The 17554-nt window shown below is 48.5% G+C and overlaps 1 protein-coding gene across 1 annotated transcript in view; it reads right to left on the reverse strand.

The window, feature by feature from the left end:
* Nucleotides 1-16659, reverse strand: part of LOC140720487 (uncharacterized) — a 36219-nt gene extending 19560 nt beyond the window's left edge. The window contains exons 1-7 of the mRNA XM_073035337.1: nt 16475-16659; nt 15966-16037; nt 12795-12914; nt 6842-7021; nt 6547-6618; nt 4749-4868; nt 2797-2913 (exon numbers count right to left, since the gene is read on the reverse strand). Of these exons, the coding sequence (XP_072891438.1) occupies nt 2797-2913; nt 4749-4868; nt 6547-6618; nt 6842-7021; nt 12795-12914; nt 15966-16037; nt 16475-16541 (748 nt within the window). The 5' untranslated portion in view covers nt 16542-16659. The remainder of the gene's footprint in view (nt 1-2796; nt 2914-4748; nt 4869-6546; nt 6619-6841; nt 7022-12794; nt 12915-15965; nt 16038-16474) is intronic.
* Between the last annotated feature and the right edge of the window lie 895 nt (nt 16660-17554).

Below are 17554 nucleotides of genomic sequence, written 5' to 3' on the forward strand. Positions count from 1 at the left end.
GTGAGGGGTGGGTAATTGCCTCAGTGAGCGGTGCATCTGTGTTAATGTTGAGGGGTGATACTGTCTCGGTGATGGGTGTTACAGTGACGTGTGAGATAAAATTAAGAATTATACAATTTAAAGTGGTGCATCGGGCCCATATGTCTAAGGACAAACTTGCTCGTTTTTACTCCCACATTAATCCTATCTGTCATAGATGCCATTCCAAAGCAGCCTCTTTGACTCACATGTTCTGGTCTTGCTCTATTTGGAGAAATATTGAAAAGATATTTTTTGGTATTATTTCAACAGTGAGGAGTATTCATTTACATCCTCCCACTACTTCTGCAATTGTTGCCTTACCAATGGTGGATAAAAGTTATTTATCCCCATCAGCTCCTTGGATGATTGCATTTGTTACATTAATGGCTAGAAGATCCAATTTATTGAACTGGAAAGAGATGAGTCATCCAACTACATTCCAATTGTTTTCCTAAACTATATCTTGTCTTAATTTAGAGAAGATCAGAAGTTTTATTTTTGACCCTTCGATTAAATTTGAAGAAAGCTCGAGACCATTTATTCAACACTTTCATATGAGCTAAATCGACTTTTCCTGACCGTTTTTTATTACCCTTAAATATTTGGAAAGAGGAGTGGAGTTGTTGATAGGTCTCGTTATATCCGTTATAATATAATATCCTAGGATTTTTTAGTTTAATTTGCAAGTTCGTTAGTTTTTATTTCAAGTTGTTTTTTTTTTCTTTCTTCTATACAAATACAGGATGAGTTTGGGAGGGTTTGTACATTTGTGTTATCTACAATTTATACTTGTATATACTGCTCTATTAACTATCTATTCCCAATCTCTCTATATTACTGTTACTATGTTTTGTATGAAAATCAATAAAAAAAATTAAAAAGAAAGAAAGAAGCACCGTCAGGAGCATGTCCATTGTAGTGATGGGTACGTTGCGGTCAGTGAGACTGCCATATGTGTGTCACGGCGATGTTCGTGTCAGTGTCGCGGTTAGGAGTGCATTTGTGTCTCGTTGAAGGTCGTGGCCATGCTCCGGTGAGTTATCATGTTGTGGTGAATAGCGTGTCGGTGTCAGGACGAGTCTTGATTTTGTTATTGTAAAGACCGTGTTTTTATCACGGTTAGGTGTGTATCCGTGTTATAGAACATAGAACATAGAATAGTACAGTACAGTCCGTTCGGCTCACAATGTTTTGTTGACCCTTAAACCCGCCTCACTTATAAACCACGACCTTAAATTACTCCATATACCTATCTAGAAGTCTATTAAATTTCACTAGTGTATCTGCCTCCGCCACTGACTCAGGCACTGCATTCCATGCACCAACCACGCTCTGAGTTAAAATCCTTCAACTAATATCCCCCTTGAACTTCCCTCCCCTTACCTTAAAGCCATGTCCTCTTGTATTGAGTAGTGGTGCCCTGGGGATGAGGCAGTGGCTGTCCACTCTGTTTCTTCCTCTTAATATATTGTCTCCCTCCATCTTGTCTCCTCTCATTCTGTTCTCTCCAAAGAGTAAAGCCCTAGCTCCCTTAATCTCTGATCATAATGCATATTGTCTAAACCAGGCAATATCCTGTTAAATCTCCTCTGTACCCTTCCAGTGCTTCCACATCCTTCCTGTACTGAGGTAACCGGAACTGGACACAGTAGTCCAAGTATGGCCTAACCAGAGTTTTACAGAGCTGCATAATTACCTTGCGACTCTTAAACTCTATCCCCCGACTTATGAAAGCTATCATTCCATAAGCTTTCTTATCTACCCTATCAACCTGTGAAGTATCTTTCAGGGATCTGTGGACATGTACCCCCAGATCCCTCTGCTCCCCCACACTACCAAGTATCCTGCCACTTACTTTGTACTATGTCTTGATGTTTGTTTTTCCAATGTGTAGCACCTCACACTTCTCCGGTTTGAACACCATCTGCCGCTTCTCAGCCCACTTCTGCATCTTATCAACATCTCTCTGCAGTCTCAGACAAACCTCTGCACTATCCAGACCAACACCAACCTTTGTGTCGTCTGCAAACTTGCCAACCCACGCTTCTACCCCCACATCCAGGTCGTTAATGAAAATCACGAAAAGTAGAGGTACCAGAAATGATCCTTGTGAAACACCACTAGTCACAACCCTCTAATCTGAATATACTCCCTCCACCACGACCCTCTGCCTTCTGCAGGCAAGCCAATTCTGAATCCACCTGGCCAAACCTCCCTGGATCCCATGCCTTCTGACTTTCTGAATAAGCCTACTTTGTGGAATCTTGTCAAATGCCTTACTAAAATCCATGTAGATCACGTCCACTGCACTACCCTCATCTATATGCCTGGTCACCTCCTCAAAAAACTATATCAGACTTGTTAGGCTCAGTCTGCTCTTCACAAAGCCATGCTGTCTGTCTTTTATCAGACCATGATTTTCGAAATGCCCACAGATCAAATCTCTAAGAATCTTTTCCAAGAACTTTCCCACCACAGACGTAAGGATTACTTGTCCAAAGTTACACAGACTATCCCTACTAACTTTTTTGAACAAGGGGACAACATTCCCCTCCCTCCAGTTCCCCGGTACCATTCCCTTAGGCAACGAGGACATAAAGATACTACTCAGAGGCTCAGCAAACTCTTCCCTCGCCTCGTGGAACAGCTTGGGGAATATTCCGTCTTACTGCATTTTACCAAATTCAACACAGACTCTTCCGTCATATCAACATACTCCAGAACTTCAGTCTCACTCATATTGTGTTCACCGTCAACAAGTTCCGTTCGACTCACCATAGATCGAGAGCCCGGCCACTATCCCGACGAGACCGAACGTAACTAGGCAGAGTAGACAGTTCTTACGGCAGGATCTATTTCCGGTGTTCTGCTTCGGCGCCTGTTTCTGCGCACCTGTAGAGAGACCATTCAGCGTGTGTGTGAATTCAGACATCTTCCCCAATTGGACTCCCTCCCACCCACCATCCGCCCTTTCTCCTTCCACCACATTCACCCCCCTCCCTCTCTCAATCTCATCGACTTTCAGCCGTCATCCCCGACAGTCCCAATTCCTTGACTTGGCAAAGGCTGACAGGTGTCTGACCTATCAGATCTCCCCTGAGCCTCCTCCGCTCCAGAGGTAGCGACCCAGGTGTCCGACCTTCCGTTGTAACACACGCCACCGAATCCCGGCAGATTACTGTTAAACCTCTCCGGAGGCTCCCCAGCCCTGACATCCTTCCGATAATGGGGTGACCAGAAATGTATACAATACGCCTGATTCAGCCTGACTAGTGATTTTTATAAAGTTGCAACATAATTCCCTGGCATTTGTACTCAATGCCCCGACTAATAAAGACAATACACACAAAACGCTGGTGGAACACAGCAGGCCAGGCAGCATCTATAGGAAGAAGCACTGTCGACGTTTCAGGCCGAGTCCTTTCGTCACGACTAGCGAGAAGGAAAGATACTATGCGATTTGAAAGCAGGAAGGGGAGGGGGAAATGCGAAATGATAGGAGAAGACCGGAGGGGGTGGGATGAAGCAAAGAGGTGGAAAGGTGATTGGCAAAAGAGATGCAGAGCTGGAGAAGGGAAAGGATCATGGGACGGGAGGCCTAACGAGAAAGAAAGGGGGAGGGGAGCACCAGAGGGAGATGGAGAACCAGCAGAGTGATGGGCTGAGAGAGAGAATAAAACAAACAACTAAATATGTCAGGGATGGGGTAAGAAGGGGAGGAGCATTAACGGAAGTCAATGTTCATGCAACATTTTAGGTTTGTTCCTGTTAAGCTCCATATCCCCGTCTCCAAGCCATATCTGTAACTCAGCGACGTCCCACTGAATTCTCTGCCAGCCTTTTCCGCTCTCCACAGCGCCGCCTCTCGCGTATCATCTACAAACCTACTAACAATCTACATCTACATCTAACATATACAATTTCATGCACATCATTTATATAAATTTAAGAGCCGAGTGGTTATTTTGCAGTTGTATAGGATCCTGTTCAGACCCCACTTGGAGTACTGTGCTCAGTCCTGGTCGCCTTGGGAAAAGGTGGAAACCATAGGAAGGGTGCAGAGGAGATTTACAAGGATGTTCCCTGGTTTCGGGAGCATGCCTGATGAGAATAGGTTGAGTGAACTCGGCCTTTTCTCCTTGGAGCGACGGAGGATGAGAGGTGAACTAATAGAGATGTATAATGTTACGAGAGGCATTGCTTTTGTGGATAGTTAGAGGCTTTTCCCCAGGGCGGAAATGGCTAGCACGAGGGGGCCTGGTTTTAAGGTGCATGGAAGGAGGCAAAGAGGGGATGTCAGCTGTAAGTGTTTTAACTCAGTGAGCGGTGTGTGCATGGAATGGGCTGTCGGCGGCGGCGGTGGAGGTGGAAACGATAAGGTATTTTAAGAAACTTTTGGACGGTTGCATCGAACTTAGAATAATAGAGAGCTATGGGTAAAGCATAGGTTTTCTAAGCTAGGGACATGCGGTCAATTTTGTGGGCCGAAGGGCCTGTATTATGATGTATATTTTCTATGTTTCTAGGTTTCTAACCCACCCATCTGCAAATTCATCTAGATCTTTTAGATACATCACAGACAGGGATTAATTGAGGTGCCAAGTTTTATTACTCTGATGGTGGTCAGGCTATGGGAGACAGAGGAATTGTTCCAGGCAGATGCATTAGGAACTTGGGCACTTGGGAGTATGACATTCCAGACTGACGTCATCACAGTGAACTCTGACCTGTTTGTGCAGTGGTTGACAACCCGTCGGGTCCCGAGGAAATGGGAGGATCTTCGTCCTCAGCGATGCGGGGTTCCTCATTCCGAAAGTTCAGCTCAGAGTAGGTGGAGTTCAGACCGTCTGGGAGAGAGAGAGAGAGCAGATAAGAAAGAGAGCGAGAGTGTTAGAGAATGTGGGAGGGTGTCGCGAAGAGAAAGAATAGAGAACGGTGAGAAGAGAGAGAGAGGCAAGTGACGGAGAGAGAAAGTGAGAATGAGGAAGACAGGGTGGGGGACAGGGGTGGAGACAGGAGAGACTCGGGTGGGGCAGCAGAGGAGAGCGATGGGCAGACAGGGGGAGGTGCCGACAGGAGCGATGGGCGGGAAGATGTAAGAGAAAGAATGGGGTGGGAGAACGGGGTGAAAGGGGCGGAGACAGAGGGGGAGAGAGAGGGGAGAGTAAGGAACAGGGAGAGTGCAGTGGGAGGTGTGAGAAGAGGGCGAAAGAAAGGGGGATAGAGAAGGGAGAGTGAGGGGGAAAAGTGTGGAGGGATGGGAAAGAGAGAAAAAGAGAATTTGAGAGAGAGTGAGAAGAGTGAGGGGAGAGCGCGTCGGGGAAAGGAAGAGAGCCGTGGATAGAGAGGAGGACAGGGCGTGAGGGAAGTTGAGGGGCAAATTTAGGGAAACAGTGAGTTTGGAAGACCGGCGGGGGCGGTGGGCGGACGGCAAAGGATGAGAGGGAACGGAGAGAGAAGGAAAGAGCGCGAGTGGGAGAAGGAGAGTGGTAGAGACGGTGACTGTGATAGAGGAGTGATGATAGGGAGAGGAGCAATGAGAGAGGGTGAGGAGAACGGGACTTGTGGGCGACAGTGGTTAAAACGGGGAGATGGAGGAAGAGAGAGAGGGAGAGCGGAGAGGGTGTGAAGAGGTGAGTGAGGGGTGGGAAGGGGAAAAAGGAAATGAGAGAGGGGTTAAGAAAAGTGCGAGCGTTTATAGATTCATACCACGCTCCCTCCTCACCGTCTCTCCAACTGTGTCCCTCCTCACCACACTGACACGGCGCTCACTCATCTCCGCAACCCCAACCCACAGCGCTCACTCCTCACCTCCCCTTCCTCTACACGGAACACCCCATGCTACCTCTCCTCACCGACCCTTCTCACAGCCCACTCTCCTCAAACCATCCCACGCCGCTCGCTCCTCATCGCCCCTTCCTCCACACGGAAAACCCCATGATAACTCTCCTCACCGACCCTTCTCACTGCCCACTCTCCTCAAACCATCCCACAGCGCTCGCTCCTCGTCGCCCCTTCCTCCACACGGAACACCCCATGATACCGCTCCTCACCGACCCTTCTCACAGCCCACTCACCTCAAACCATCCCACGCCGCTCGCTCCTCATCGCCCCTTCCTCCACACGACACACCCCATGATACCTCTCCTCACCGACCCTTCTCACAGCCCACTCACCTCAAACCATCCCACAGCGCTCGCTCCTCATCGCCCCTTCCTCCACACGGCACACCCCATGCTACCTCTCCTCGCCGACCCTTCTCACAGCCCACTCACCTCAAACCATCCCACGCCGCTCGCTGCTCATCGTCCCTTCCTCCACACGACACACCCCATGATACCTCTCCTCACCGACCCTTCTCACAGCCCACTCACCTCAAACCATCCCACAGCGCTCGCTGCTCATCGTCCCTTCCTCCACACGGCACACACCATGCTACCTCTCCTCGCCGACCCTTCTCACTGCCCACTCTCCTCAAACCATCCCACAGCGCTCGCTCCTCAAAAGAACAAAGACAAAACTGACCTCGATCTGTCCGGACCCGGGACGCCGAGGGCGTCTTGAAATTAACTTCTGCGTACGATACATCAGGTTCAGCTGGGGACAGAACAGCGAGGGTTAGAGACAAAGTGAAGCTCCCTGCACACTGCCCCATCACACAATCCCGGGGTCAGACACAGAGTGAATCTCCCCCCACAACGTCCCATCACACACTCCCGGGGTTCAGATACAGAGTGAAGCTCCCGCCACACCGTCCCATCACACACACCGGGGATAAGCTGAAGAATAGAGTTGTCGCCTGTCTCTCTGCCCCACTCACCTCGGGAAGGAGACCGTGAGTCAGTTTTTCCCAACTTCACATTCATGTAACTCTTGCTCCGGTCCATCCTGCCAAGGATTCTCTGCGTCTCTGAGCGCAGATAGGAGAAGCAACTGTTGTCAGAGGAAGCCTGTGTTACCAAGTGGGTTCGATTGGTACCAACCAACGCCGGATGAAGAGCTGATGAATAGAGCAACCTAGATCAGGAGCAGGAACTGCGGGAAGCAGAGAAATTGAGGGTGTTGCAGAGGGTGATCGTGAAAAATGAGAGAAGTCGAGGGAAGAGTAATCAGAGTGGGGAGAAAGAGGGGAGGATTCAGTGTCGGTGAGAAATAGAGGTGGGTGACAATGGACAGACTGGGGAGAAGGGAGCGAGAGAAGGTTGTGAGGGGAGAGGAGGGAGGAAGGATTGATGGAGATGGGGAAAATGAGCAGACAGGGTGAGACTTAGAGAAATAAAGGCGGCAGAGTTGGACAGTGATTGGGAACAGAGTGCGGGCCGGTGAACGGAGGTGAGAGAGTGAAATCAGGGTGGAACAAGACAGCGGAGAGGAGGAGAGGAAGGATGGAGATCGTGGTGAAACAAAATAGCGGAGAGGAGGAGAGGAAGGATGGAGATCGGGGTGGAACAAGACAGCGGAGAGGAGGAGAGGAAGGATGGAAATCGGGATGGAACAAGACAGCGGAGAGGAGGAGAGGAAGGATGGAGATCGGGGTGGAACAAGATAGCGGAGAGGAGGAGAGGAAGGATGGAGATCGCGGTGGAACAAGACAGCGAAGAGGAGGAGAGGAAGGATGGAAATCGGGATGGAACAAGACAGCAGAGAGGCGGAGAGGAAGGATATAGATCGGGGTGAAACAAAATAGCGGAGAGGAGGAGAGGAAGGATGGAGATCGCGGTGGAAGAAGACAGCGGAGAGGAGGACAGGAAGGATGGAGATCGCGGTGGAACAAGACAGTGGAGAGGAGGAGAGGAAGGATGGAGAGCGCTGTGGAGATGGAAGGTGGATTCTGGGAGGACTGAGGGAATGTGGAATCGAAGGAGGGACATAGAACGGAAAGGATTTGGAGGAGGTGAGTTGAAACGGAGGGCAGGAATGAGGAAGGAGGGAACGTCCAATGGATTTTCTCAATCACACTGAGCCTGAATTATCCGGTACAAATGTACCCACATTTGGTTCCTGTTTTAAGCATTGGATGCTCCCATTGCTCCCGCTCATGGCCGGGGCTTCAGACTCCCTGTCTGTGAAAAAGCAGGAGATCCACCCAAAACCCGCCGATGTGAGTGAACCCCATCCCTCCGAGTGAGGTGAACAGCTCACCTCGAAACTCCTTCCTTCCACAGGCTTTCCTCGCTTTCCTCGTCCTGTGGCGCACTCTCCATCTCCCTCCCTCCTTATTCCGTAGCGTTCTCTGTCACTTCCTCTCGATCTCCCTCGACAAGCTTTCCCCACTCTCCTCTTGTCATTCTCCCTTTCCCTCCCACCATTCTCTCTCTCACTTTCTATCCCATCTCCTTCCCCTCCTCAACACTTGCTCTTTTCTCTACCTCCTCTCGCCCACCTTTGCTCCGCTGTCTCCTCTTCCCCATTATATTATTCCACTCGCTCCCCCATCTGCCCCTCACTTTTTCTTCTCTCCACGACCGACACTCCTGTTGCCTTGACGCGCAGATGTGCTTGAACAGCTACCGATGGTTTCTCTATTCCCCCGTCCCTTCTGAATGTCCACCTTCATCTCCTTCGGCTCTTCACCCGCCTCCCATTCTCTCCCATCACACCTTCTCTCTTCTCTCTCCCACTCTTCCTCTTTCTTCCGTCTCCCTCAGTCCCTCACTTCTCTCTTCACCATCGCCTCGCACTGGGTCCTTCTGTCCCCCTTACCTCCCCTCCCCCCTTCACGACTTCCCTGTCACGCACCTTCCCTCTTCAGTTCCTCTCTCCTCTACACCCTCCCTCTTTTACCTACCTTAATCATTTTCTTTGATCCTCTTCCCTCATATTTCCTCATCCACCTCACATTTTCCTTTACTCCTTCCTCCTTGAACGTGCCTTTCACCCTTCTGAACCTTCACCTCCAACCCTCCCTCCCTATCCACGCCTCGCTCCGGAACTACCGAAATCCAGTTGTGACCGGCCCTCACGGGACGAGCTTCCCTGGTGGAGCGCTGAGATAAGGGAGCTCCACGCTGCAATGCCCAACTCGGCATTGGCGACGCCGTCCGGCTCCATTACCCTGGAGCATCAACACCTCCCTGTGGAGCAGGTGTGGGAGAGGGATTTTCAGGACCACGGTTAAGAGGACGAAGTTTTGCCGGATATGGGAGATATTAATTTCTCAAATATCGATTGGCATCTCCCTAGAGCAAGGGGTTTAGCAGGGGTGGAGTTTGCTAGGTCTCTTCTGAAAAGTTTTTTGACACAATATGTAAACAGGCCTACAAGAGGAGAGGCTGTAATTTATTTAGTATTAGTGTCACACTTGATATGTCCTAATCTTTCACGTCTTATCCTCTTACTCTTCACATTCTTGTGGACTGCCTTGGGGTCTTCCTTAATCCTGCCCGCCAAGGTTTTCTCATGGCCCGTTCAGGGTCTCCTCATTTCCTTCTTAAGCTCCTTCCTGCTGGACTTATAATCTTCCAGATCTCTAACATTACCTTGCTCTCTGGAGTTTTTCTAAGCTTTTCTATTCCTCTTGACTAGATTTATTACAGCTATTGTACAGCACGGTTCCTGTACCCTACCATAACTTTCCTGTCTCATTTGAACGTACCTATGCAGAACTCCACACAACTAACTCCTGAATATCTGCCATCTTACTTCCTTACATTTCCTTGCGAACATATACTTCCAATTTAAGCTTCCAAATTCATGCCTGATAGCCTCATAATTTTCCCTTTCTCCAATTAAACGCTTTTTAACATATCTGTTCCTATTTCTCTCCAATGCTATTGTAAAAGAGGTAGAAGTATGATCACTACCTCTATAATTCTCTCCAGCTGAGAGATCTGACACCTGACCGGGTTAATTTCCCAATAGATCTAGGGAAATACCAATCGATATTTCGGAAATTAAAATCTCCTATTGCACCTTTCCAGGATTTATTTCTCTATCTGCTCTTCCATACCCCTGCTACTATTGGGCGGCCTATAAAGAAAAACGCCCAATAAAGTTATTGATCCCTTCCTGTTCCTAATCTCCACACACAGAGATTCCGTAGACAATTCCTCCATGGCGTCCACCTTTTCTGCAGCCGTGACCGTCGTGGTCCCTTCTGGCACCTTGCTATTTACCTTAGGAGACAGGTCTCAATCACGGTCGCAGCCTGAGCATACACCCATCATCATCAGCGGCTTCACAGTGGAGAGAGTGGAAAACATCAAATTCCTTCGCGTGCACATCTCCGACAATCTCACCTGGTCCAGGAACACCCCTGGGATTGTGAAACGGGCCCAGCAGAGATTGAACTTTCTGAGGAAACTTAAACAAGCATCACTCCCCACTAACATCTTAACTACATTCTACAGAGGCGTGCTTGATAGCGTGCTGACCTTTTGCCTCACAACCTGGTACTCCAGCTGCAGTGCTGCCGACAAAAAAAGCCTTGCAGAGGGTGTTTAGAGGAGCAGAGAAAGTTATTGGTGTCTCCCTGCTCTCTGTCCAAGACCTCTTTCAGAGTCGATGCCTCCAGAAGACACGGTACATCATGAAAGATGCCTCACACCCTCTCCATAAACTCTTTGATCTTCTGCCATCAGGTAAACGCTACAGGAGCATCAAAACTAAAACCACAAGGCTACTAAACAGCTTCCTCCCACAGGCAGTCAGACTGCTAAATAGCTGCTCTACCTGACTCTGCTTTGGATACATTTAACTTGCACTGGACACTTATAACTTGATTTTAACCGACATGTGGCTGTTGTGTTTTACTATTTATTGTTGTGTTTACTATTTATTGTTGCGTTTGTTATGCTATGATTAAACTTGCCCCGGGAAAACTCTGTCTCATTCTGCCCTGCAGAGCTGATGTATGGTTGGAATGACAAGAAAGTTTTTGAATCTTGAATCTTAATTTCCAATCACTCCCAGGTTCCACGGAACTACACACACCTGCTTCCCATTAGAAAATGCGGGATAAAGACCCTGTGATAACAAGAAGGAGCTGCCAGTTCGTTGGTTGACTCGTGTCCGAGTAACCTCGTTCCAAGTTACTTAGGACGATCAGTTCTAAGTCTGGCATCGCTCCTGAATCCTCTGCTCATGAGAGAGAGAGAGATGGAAAAGAAAACAATCAAGAACATCTGCTGCAGATAACAGAGAGATAAGAGAGTGAGAGAGACTTGTTGATTCACCGTATTATGACTTCTGAGAGGGTTATTTATCTTGTACCATTCTGTTCATTAACATTCCTCAGTGGACAGCTGGAGTGGGCTGGTTTGATGGACACAGCCATTCAAAATTGATTGACAACTGAGACCCCGTGAGTAGGGATAAAAGTGAGGTCTGGGGAGACACCCTTCAGACACACCAGGAGACACACGAGTGGACACTGATTGAGTGTTGGAACCCACAGGAAAGGTGAGGGCATCGGTGACCGAACCAGGAGATCGGTCAGTTAAACACACAATGTTACAGCTTGTGTGTGTGTTCACTCATGCCAGAGTGCCGAGTCCACCACAGAAGAACGGTCTATCTGAATGACAGAGCGTCATAATTGAATGGCCACAATGACACGACGGATTAAGAAAGGAGTAAAAATGTTTGCCTGCTGCAGCAGTTGCTGTTACATCTCTCTCTCTCTCTCTCTCTCTCTCTCCTCTCTCTCTCTCTCTCTCTCTCTCTCTCTCTCTCTCTCTCTCTCTCTCTCTCTCTAGCTCTCTCTCTAGCTCTCTCTCTCTCTCTCTCTGTCTCTCTCTCTCTCTCTCTCTCTCTCTCTCTCTCTAGCTCTCTCTCTAGCTCTCTCTCTCTCTCTGTCTCTCTGTCTCTCTCTCTCTCTCTCTCTCTCTCTCTCTCTCTCTCTCTCTCTCTCTCTCTCTAGCTCTCTCTCTAGCTCTCTCTGTCTCTCTCTGTCTCTCTGTCTCTCTGTCTCTCTCTCTCTCTCTCTCTCTCTCTCTCTCTCTCTCTCTCTCTCTCTCTCTCTCTCTCTCTCTCTCTCTCTCTCTCTCTCTCTCTCTCTCTCTCTCTCTCTCTCCCCCTCTCCAACGATTACAACACAACTACCATAACTACATCAGCACGCATGAACTGAACTGAACTTTATACTTTTTTATGACAATTCATTTACCCCTAGACATCGATAGAGCTTGCTTATTATTAATCCTACACTTTTAGGTATATTACTGCTAACTATAGTTATCTATATATTGGCATTATTGGTATCGATTTTCTTATTTTACTAATAAACACTTTCGAATATAGTACAACGAGACTCCAACGGATTCTCCTTTCTCTGCTGGTCAGACACCCATTTACGGGGTATGTAACAGCATGGTTTTAAGGTACTTGGAAGTAAGTATAGAGGGCAGGTTTTGTTTACGCACAGAGTGGTGAGTGCGTGGAATGGGCTGTCGATGGCGGTGGTGGAGGCGGAAACGACTGGGTCTTTTAAGAGACTCCTGGATGGCTACAAGGAACTTAGAAAATTAAAGGGTTATGGGTAAAGCCTAGGTATCTCCTAGGTAGGGGCATGTTCGGCACTACTTTGTGGACCGAAGCGCCTGTATTGTGATGTATCTTTTCTATGTTTCTAATTCACCCATCGACAATTTATTTACTTCACAGACAGAGATTTCATTGGGGAGCCAGTGACAACCTTTTTTAACCCAGATGGTGGTCAGTCAGTGGAACGAGCTGGCAGAGGAAGTGGTCGAGACAGATGCATTAGAAACTTGTGCACTTGGGAGTATGGCACGTGACCCCTCCAGACTGACGTGATCGCTGTGAACTCTGACCTGTTTGTGCAGTGGTTGTCATCCTGCCGGGTCCTGAGGAAATGGAAGGTTCTTCGTCCTCATCGATGCGGGTTTCCTCTTTCCTAAAGTTCAGCTCTGAGTAGGTGGAGTTCAGACCTTCTAGGAGAGAGAGAGAGAGAGAGAGCGAGTCGAATGGGTAGATAAGGAACAGTGAGAGCGGAGGAGAAGGGGGGAGGGTGTCGGGAGAGAGAGAGGAGAGAGAGAGGAATAGGTGATGGGGAGAAAGGGGATGAGACAGCGAGAGTGGGGGTGAGGGAGAAGGGGAGAGCGCGGAGAGACTCAGGGAGGCAGAACAGAGAAGAGCAACGGACTGAGAGGGGGAGAGAGCGACAGGGGCGATGAGTGGAAAGATGCGAGTGAAAGAATGGGAAGGGAGAACGGGGTTAAAGTGAGAGGGAGAGAGAATCGAGAACAGTGAGGGGGCAGAGGTGTGAGAGACAGCGAAAGAGAGTGGGTAGAGAAGGGAGAGTTAGGGGAGGAGAAAAGTGGGAGACTGATGGGGATGAGAGAATAAGAGAATTTGAGAGAGAGAGAAGAGCGAGAGGAGAGACGGTCGAGGGTAGGAAGAGAGGCGCGGATGGGCAGGAGGAGAAGGCGCGTGGGGAGATGAGCGGAAAATTTAGGGACAGGGAGCAGTTGGAAGTCCGGGAGGGGCGGAAGGGAAAGGGCGAGAGAGAGAGCGGAGAGAGAGGGAAATTGCAAGGGGGAACACCGAGAGTGTTAGAGACGGTAACTGTGATAAGAGGAAAGAAGGGAGAGAGAAGGGGAAATGAGAGAGGGTGAAGGGGACTGTGGGAGATAATAGGGAAAACGAGGAGATAATGGAGGGGAGAGAGGAAGGAAAGAGGGAAAAAAGAGTGGGGTTTGAAAAGGGAGAGGGCGGTTATGGCTTAATTCCGTGCTGTCCCCTCACCGACGCTTCTCATAGAACTCTCTCTTCAAACAAAGCATATAACGATATAACCATATAACAATTATACCACAGAAACAGACCATCTCCGCCCTTCTGGTCCGAGCCGAACGCTAACTTTCACCTAATCCCACTGACCCGCACTCAGCCCATAACCCTCCATTCCATTCTTGTCCATATACCGATCCGATTCTGCTTTCATTGACAATACCGAACATGCCTCTACCACTTCTACTGGAAGCTCATAACACACAGCTACCAATCTCTGAGTAATGAAATTCCCCCTCAAGTTACCGTTAAACTTTAGCTCCCCTAAGTTTCAACTCTTGTTTGATTCTCCCTTAATCTCAATAGAAAAAAAAATATCCACGTCAACTCTATCCATCCCCCTCATAATTTAAATACCTCTGTCAAGACCAAACTTGTTCAATCTTTCCTTCTAACTTAGGTGCTGAAACCTAGTTAACATTCTAGAAAATCTTCTCTGTACTCTCTCCATTTTGTTGACATCTTTCGTAAAATTTGTTGACCAGAACTGTACACAATACTCCAAATTCGGCCTAACCAATGCCATGTACAATTCCAACATTGCATCCCAACTCCTATGCACAATGCTCTGACTTATAAAGGCGAGCATACCAAAAGCTTTCTTCACCACCCTATCCACATGAGCTTCCACCTTCAAGGAACTATGCAGCATTATTCCTAGATCACTCTGTTCTACTGCATTCTTCAATGCCCTACCATTTACCATGTATGTCCTATTGGAATATTCCTTCCAAAATGTAGCACCTCACACTTATGAGCATTAAACTCCATCTGACATCTCTCAGCCCACTCTTCTAACTGGCCTAAATCTCTCTGCAAACTTTGAAAACCTACTTCATTATCCACAACGCCACCTACCTAGCATATTGACTCATCCAATTTAACACCCTATATCCAGATCAGCACCCAGTACAGATCCCTGAGGCACACCACTAGTCACCGGCCTCCAACCTGACAAACAGTTATCCACCACTACTCTCTGGCATCTCCCATCCAGCCACTGAATCCATTTTACTACTTCAATATTAATACCTAACGATTGAACCTTCCTAACTAACCTTCTGTGCGGAACCTTGTCAAAGGCCTTACTGAAGTCCATATAGACAACATCCACTGCCTTACCCGCGTTAACTTTACTCGCAACCTCTTCAGAAAATTCAATAAGATTAGTCAAACATGATCTTCCACGCTCAAATCCATGTTGACTGTTCCTAATCAGACCCTGTCTATCCGGATAAGTATATATAATATCTCTAAGAATACTTTCCCTTAGTTTACCCACCACTGACGTCAAACTTGCAGGCCTATAATTGCTAGGTTTACTCTTAGAACCCTTTTTAAACAATGGAACCGCATGAGCAATACGCCAATCTTCCGGCACCATCACCGTTTCTAATGATATTTGAAATATTTCTGTCAGAGCCCCTGCTATTTGTACACTAACCTCCCTCAATGTCCAAGGACATATCCTGTCAGGACCGGAGATTTATCCACTTTTATATTCCTTAAAAAGCCCAGTGCTTCCTCCTCTTTAATCTTCATAGTTTCCATAACTTCCCTACCTTTTTCCGTTACATTAAACAATTCAATATCCTTCTCCTTAATGAACACCGAAGAAAATAAATTGTTCAAAATCTCCCCCATCTCCTTCGGCTCCATACGTAGCTGTCCACTCTGACTCTCTAAGAAACCAATTTTGTCCTTCACTATCGTTTTGCTATTAATACAACTGTAGAAACCCTTCAGATTTATTTTCGCCTTACTTGCCAAAACAACCTCATATCTTCTTTTACCTTTTCTAACTTAGCTCTCTCTCTCTCTCTCTCTCTCTCTCTCTCTCTCTCTCTCTCTCTCTCTCTCTCTCTCTCTCTCTCTCTCTCTCTCTCTCTCTCTCTCTCTCTCTCTCTCTCTCTCTCACTCATTATCTCCCAACATATCTCTCATTATCTCTCACATTATTTATTTTCATCCGATGGCGCACCCTCCATACTGCCCCTCCCGGTTCTCACTCCGCACGGCACCCCCCCACCCCCACTGTCCCTCCCACAAAGTACACCAAACAACCCCCTAACCCCCAATCGTGATGCACCAGCAGAGAATCACTAGGCTCAACTGTACGTTTTTCCTGAGATCTCTCAACAGGATTGGACACATCAGCTAAACACAGACAGGGCAACAAAGATGAATCTGACCTCCATCAGCCGGGTCCCGAGGCGCCGAGAGGGTCTTGACGTTAAGTTCCGCATACGATACATCAGATTCAGCTGGGGACAGAACAGTGAAGGTCAGACACAGAGAGAAGCTCCTTCCACACAGTCCCATCACACACTCCCGGGGTCAGACACAGAGTGAATCTCCCTCCACACAGTCCCATCACACACCCCCGGGGTCAGATGCAGAGTGAATCTCCCTCCGGACCGTCCCATCTCACACTCCCGGGGTCAGACACAGAGTGAATGTCCCTCCACACCGTCTCATCACACACTCCCCGGGTCAGACACAGAGTGAATCACCCTCCACACACCGTCTCATCTAACACTCCCGGGGTCAGACACAGTGTGAATCTCCCCCCCACACCGTCCCATCACACACTCCCGGGGGTCAGACACAGAGTGAATGTCCCTGCACACCGTCACATCACACACAACCGGTATCAGGCACAGAGTGAAACTCCCTGCCTCGGTCTCTCTGCCCCACTCACCTCGGGAAGGAGACGGTGAATCCGTTTTTGTGAACTTCACATTCATGTAAGTCTCGCTGTCGTCCATCCTGTCGAGGGTTCTCTGCTTCTCTGAGCTCAAAAGGGGAAGCAGCCGTTGTCAGAGGAAGCCCGTGTTTACAAGCGTGTCCGACTGACACCAGATGGACAGATGTTAAAGAGAGGAACCGAGAACAGGCGGAGGGTTGCGGGGAGGAGAGAGGATGGGGGCTTTGGAGAAAGTGATTACAGTGGCGGGGTAGAACAGTGAAAGTGGGGAGGAAGAGGGGGGGTGGGAGAAGGAGTGAGAAGGGAAAATTGGAGAGAAAAGCGGGGTGTCAGGGAGAGAGTGGGGTAGTGTGGGAACAGAGGGAACTGACAGCGATAGAGGCGGGGAAAGGAGGGAGGAAGAAAGGAGAGAAATTGAAATGGGTGAATTGGAGAGAGATTGGGAGGAACAGGGAGGTAAGAGACGGTGAGCGAACGGGGTGAAGAAAGGGATGATGGAATGAGGGGAACGGAGATGAGAATTGGGAGGAGAGAGAAAGCGATATAGAGAGGAATCGTGTGAATGCAGGGGAGAGATGAGGGAGAATAAATTTAGACGATGGAGAGAGGGATCGGAGGGGTAGAGAGGGGAAAAGAAAGGAGGGAAGGAAGGATGTAGAGAAGGTGGGAATGTCGGAGGGATTTGAATTCCTCATATAGAGCCTCTATTCTCCTTGTGATTTGCACCCAGCGGTTGGTTCCTCATTTGCGCATCGGATGCTTCCACAGCTTCTGACCATCGCCGGATCTTCAGCAAGAAACCACGGCTCAGGACAAAGACGCAGCACATCCACACAGCTGAGTGAGCCCCCTCCCTGTGAGAGAGGTGAACTTAGTCCTGTGGTAGAAACATAGTAAATAGGTGCTGGAGTAGGTCGTTCGGCCCTTCAAGCCTGCAGCGCCATTCTGTATGATCATGGCGGATCATCCAACTCAGAACCCTGTACCTGCTTTCTCTCCATACCCCCTGATCCCTTTAGCAAAAAGGGCCATATCTAACTTCATCTTAAAAATAGCCAATGAACCGGCCTCAAC

The sequence above is a fragment of the Hemitrygon akajei genome, unplaced genomic scaffold (genome assembly GCF_048418815.1).
Source record: "Hemitrygon akajei unplaced genomic scaffold, sHemAka1.3 Scf000043, whole genome shotgun sequence".
Lineage (NCBI taxonomy): Eukaryota > Metazoa > Chordata > Chondrichthyes > Myliobatiformes > Dasyatidae > Hemitrygon > Hemitrygon akajei.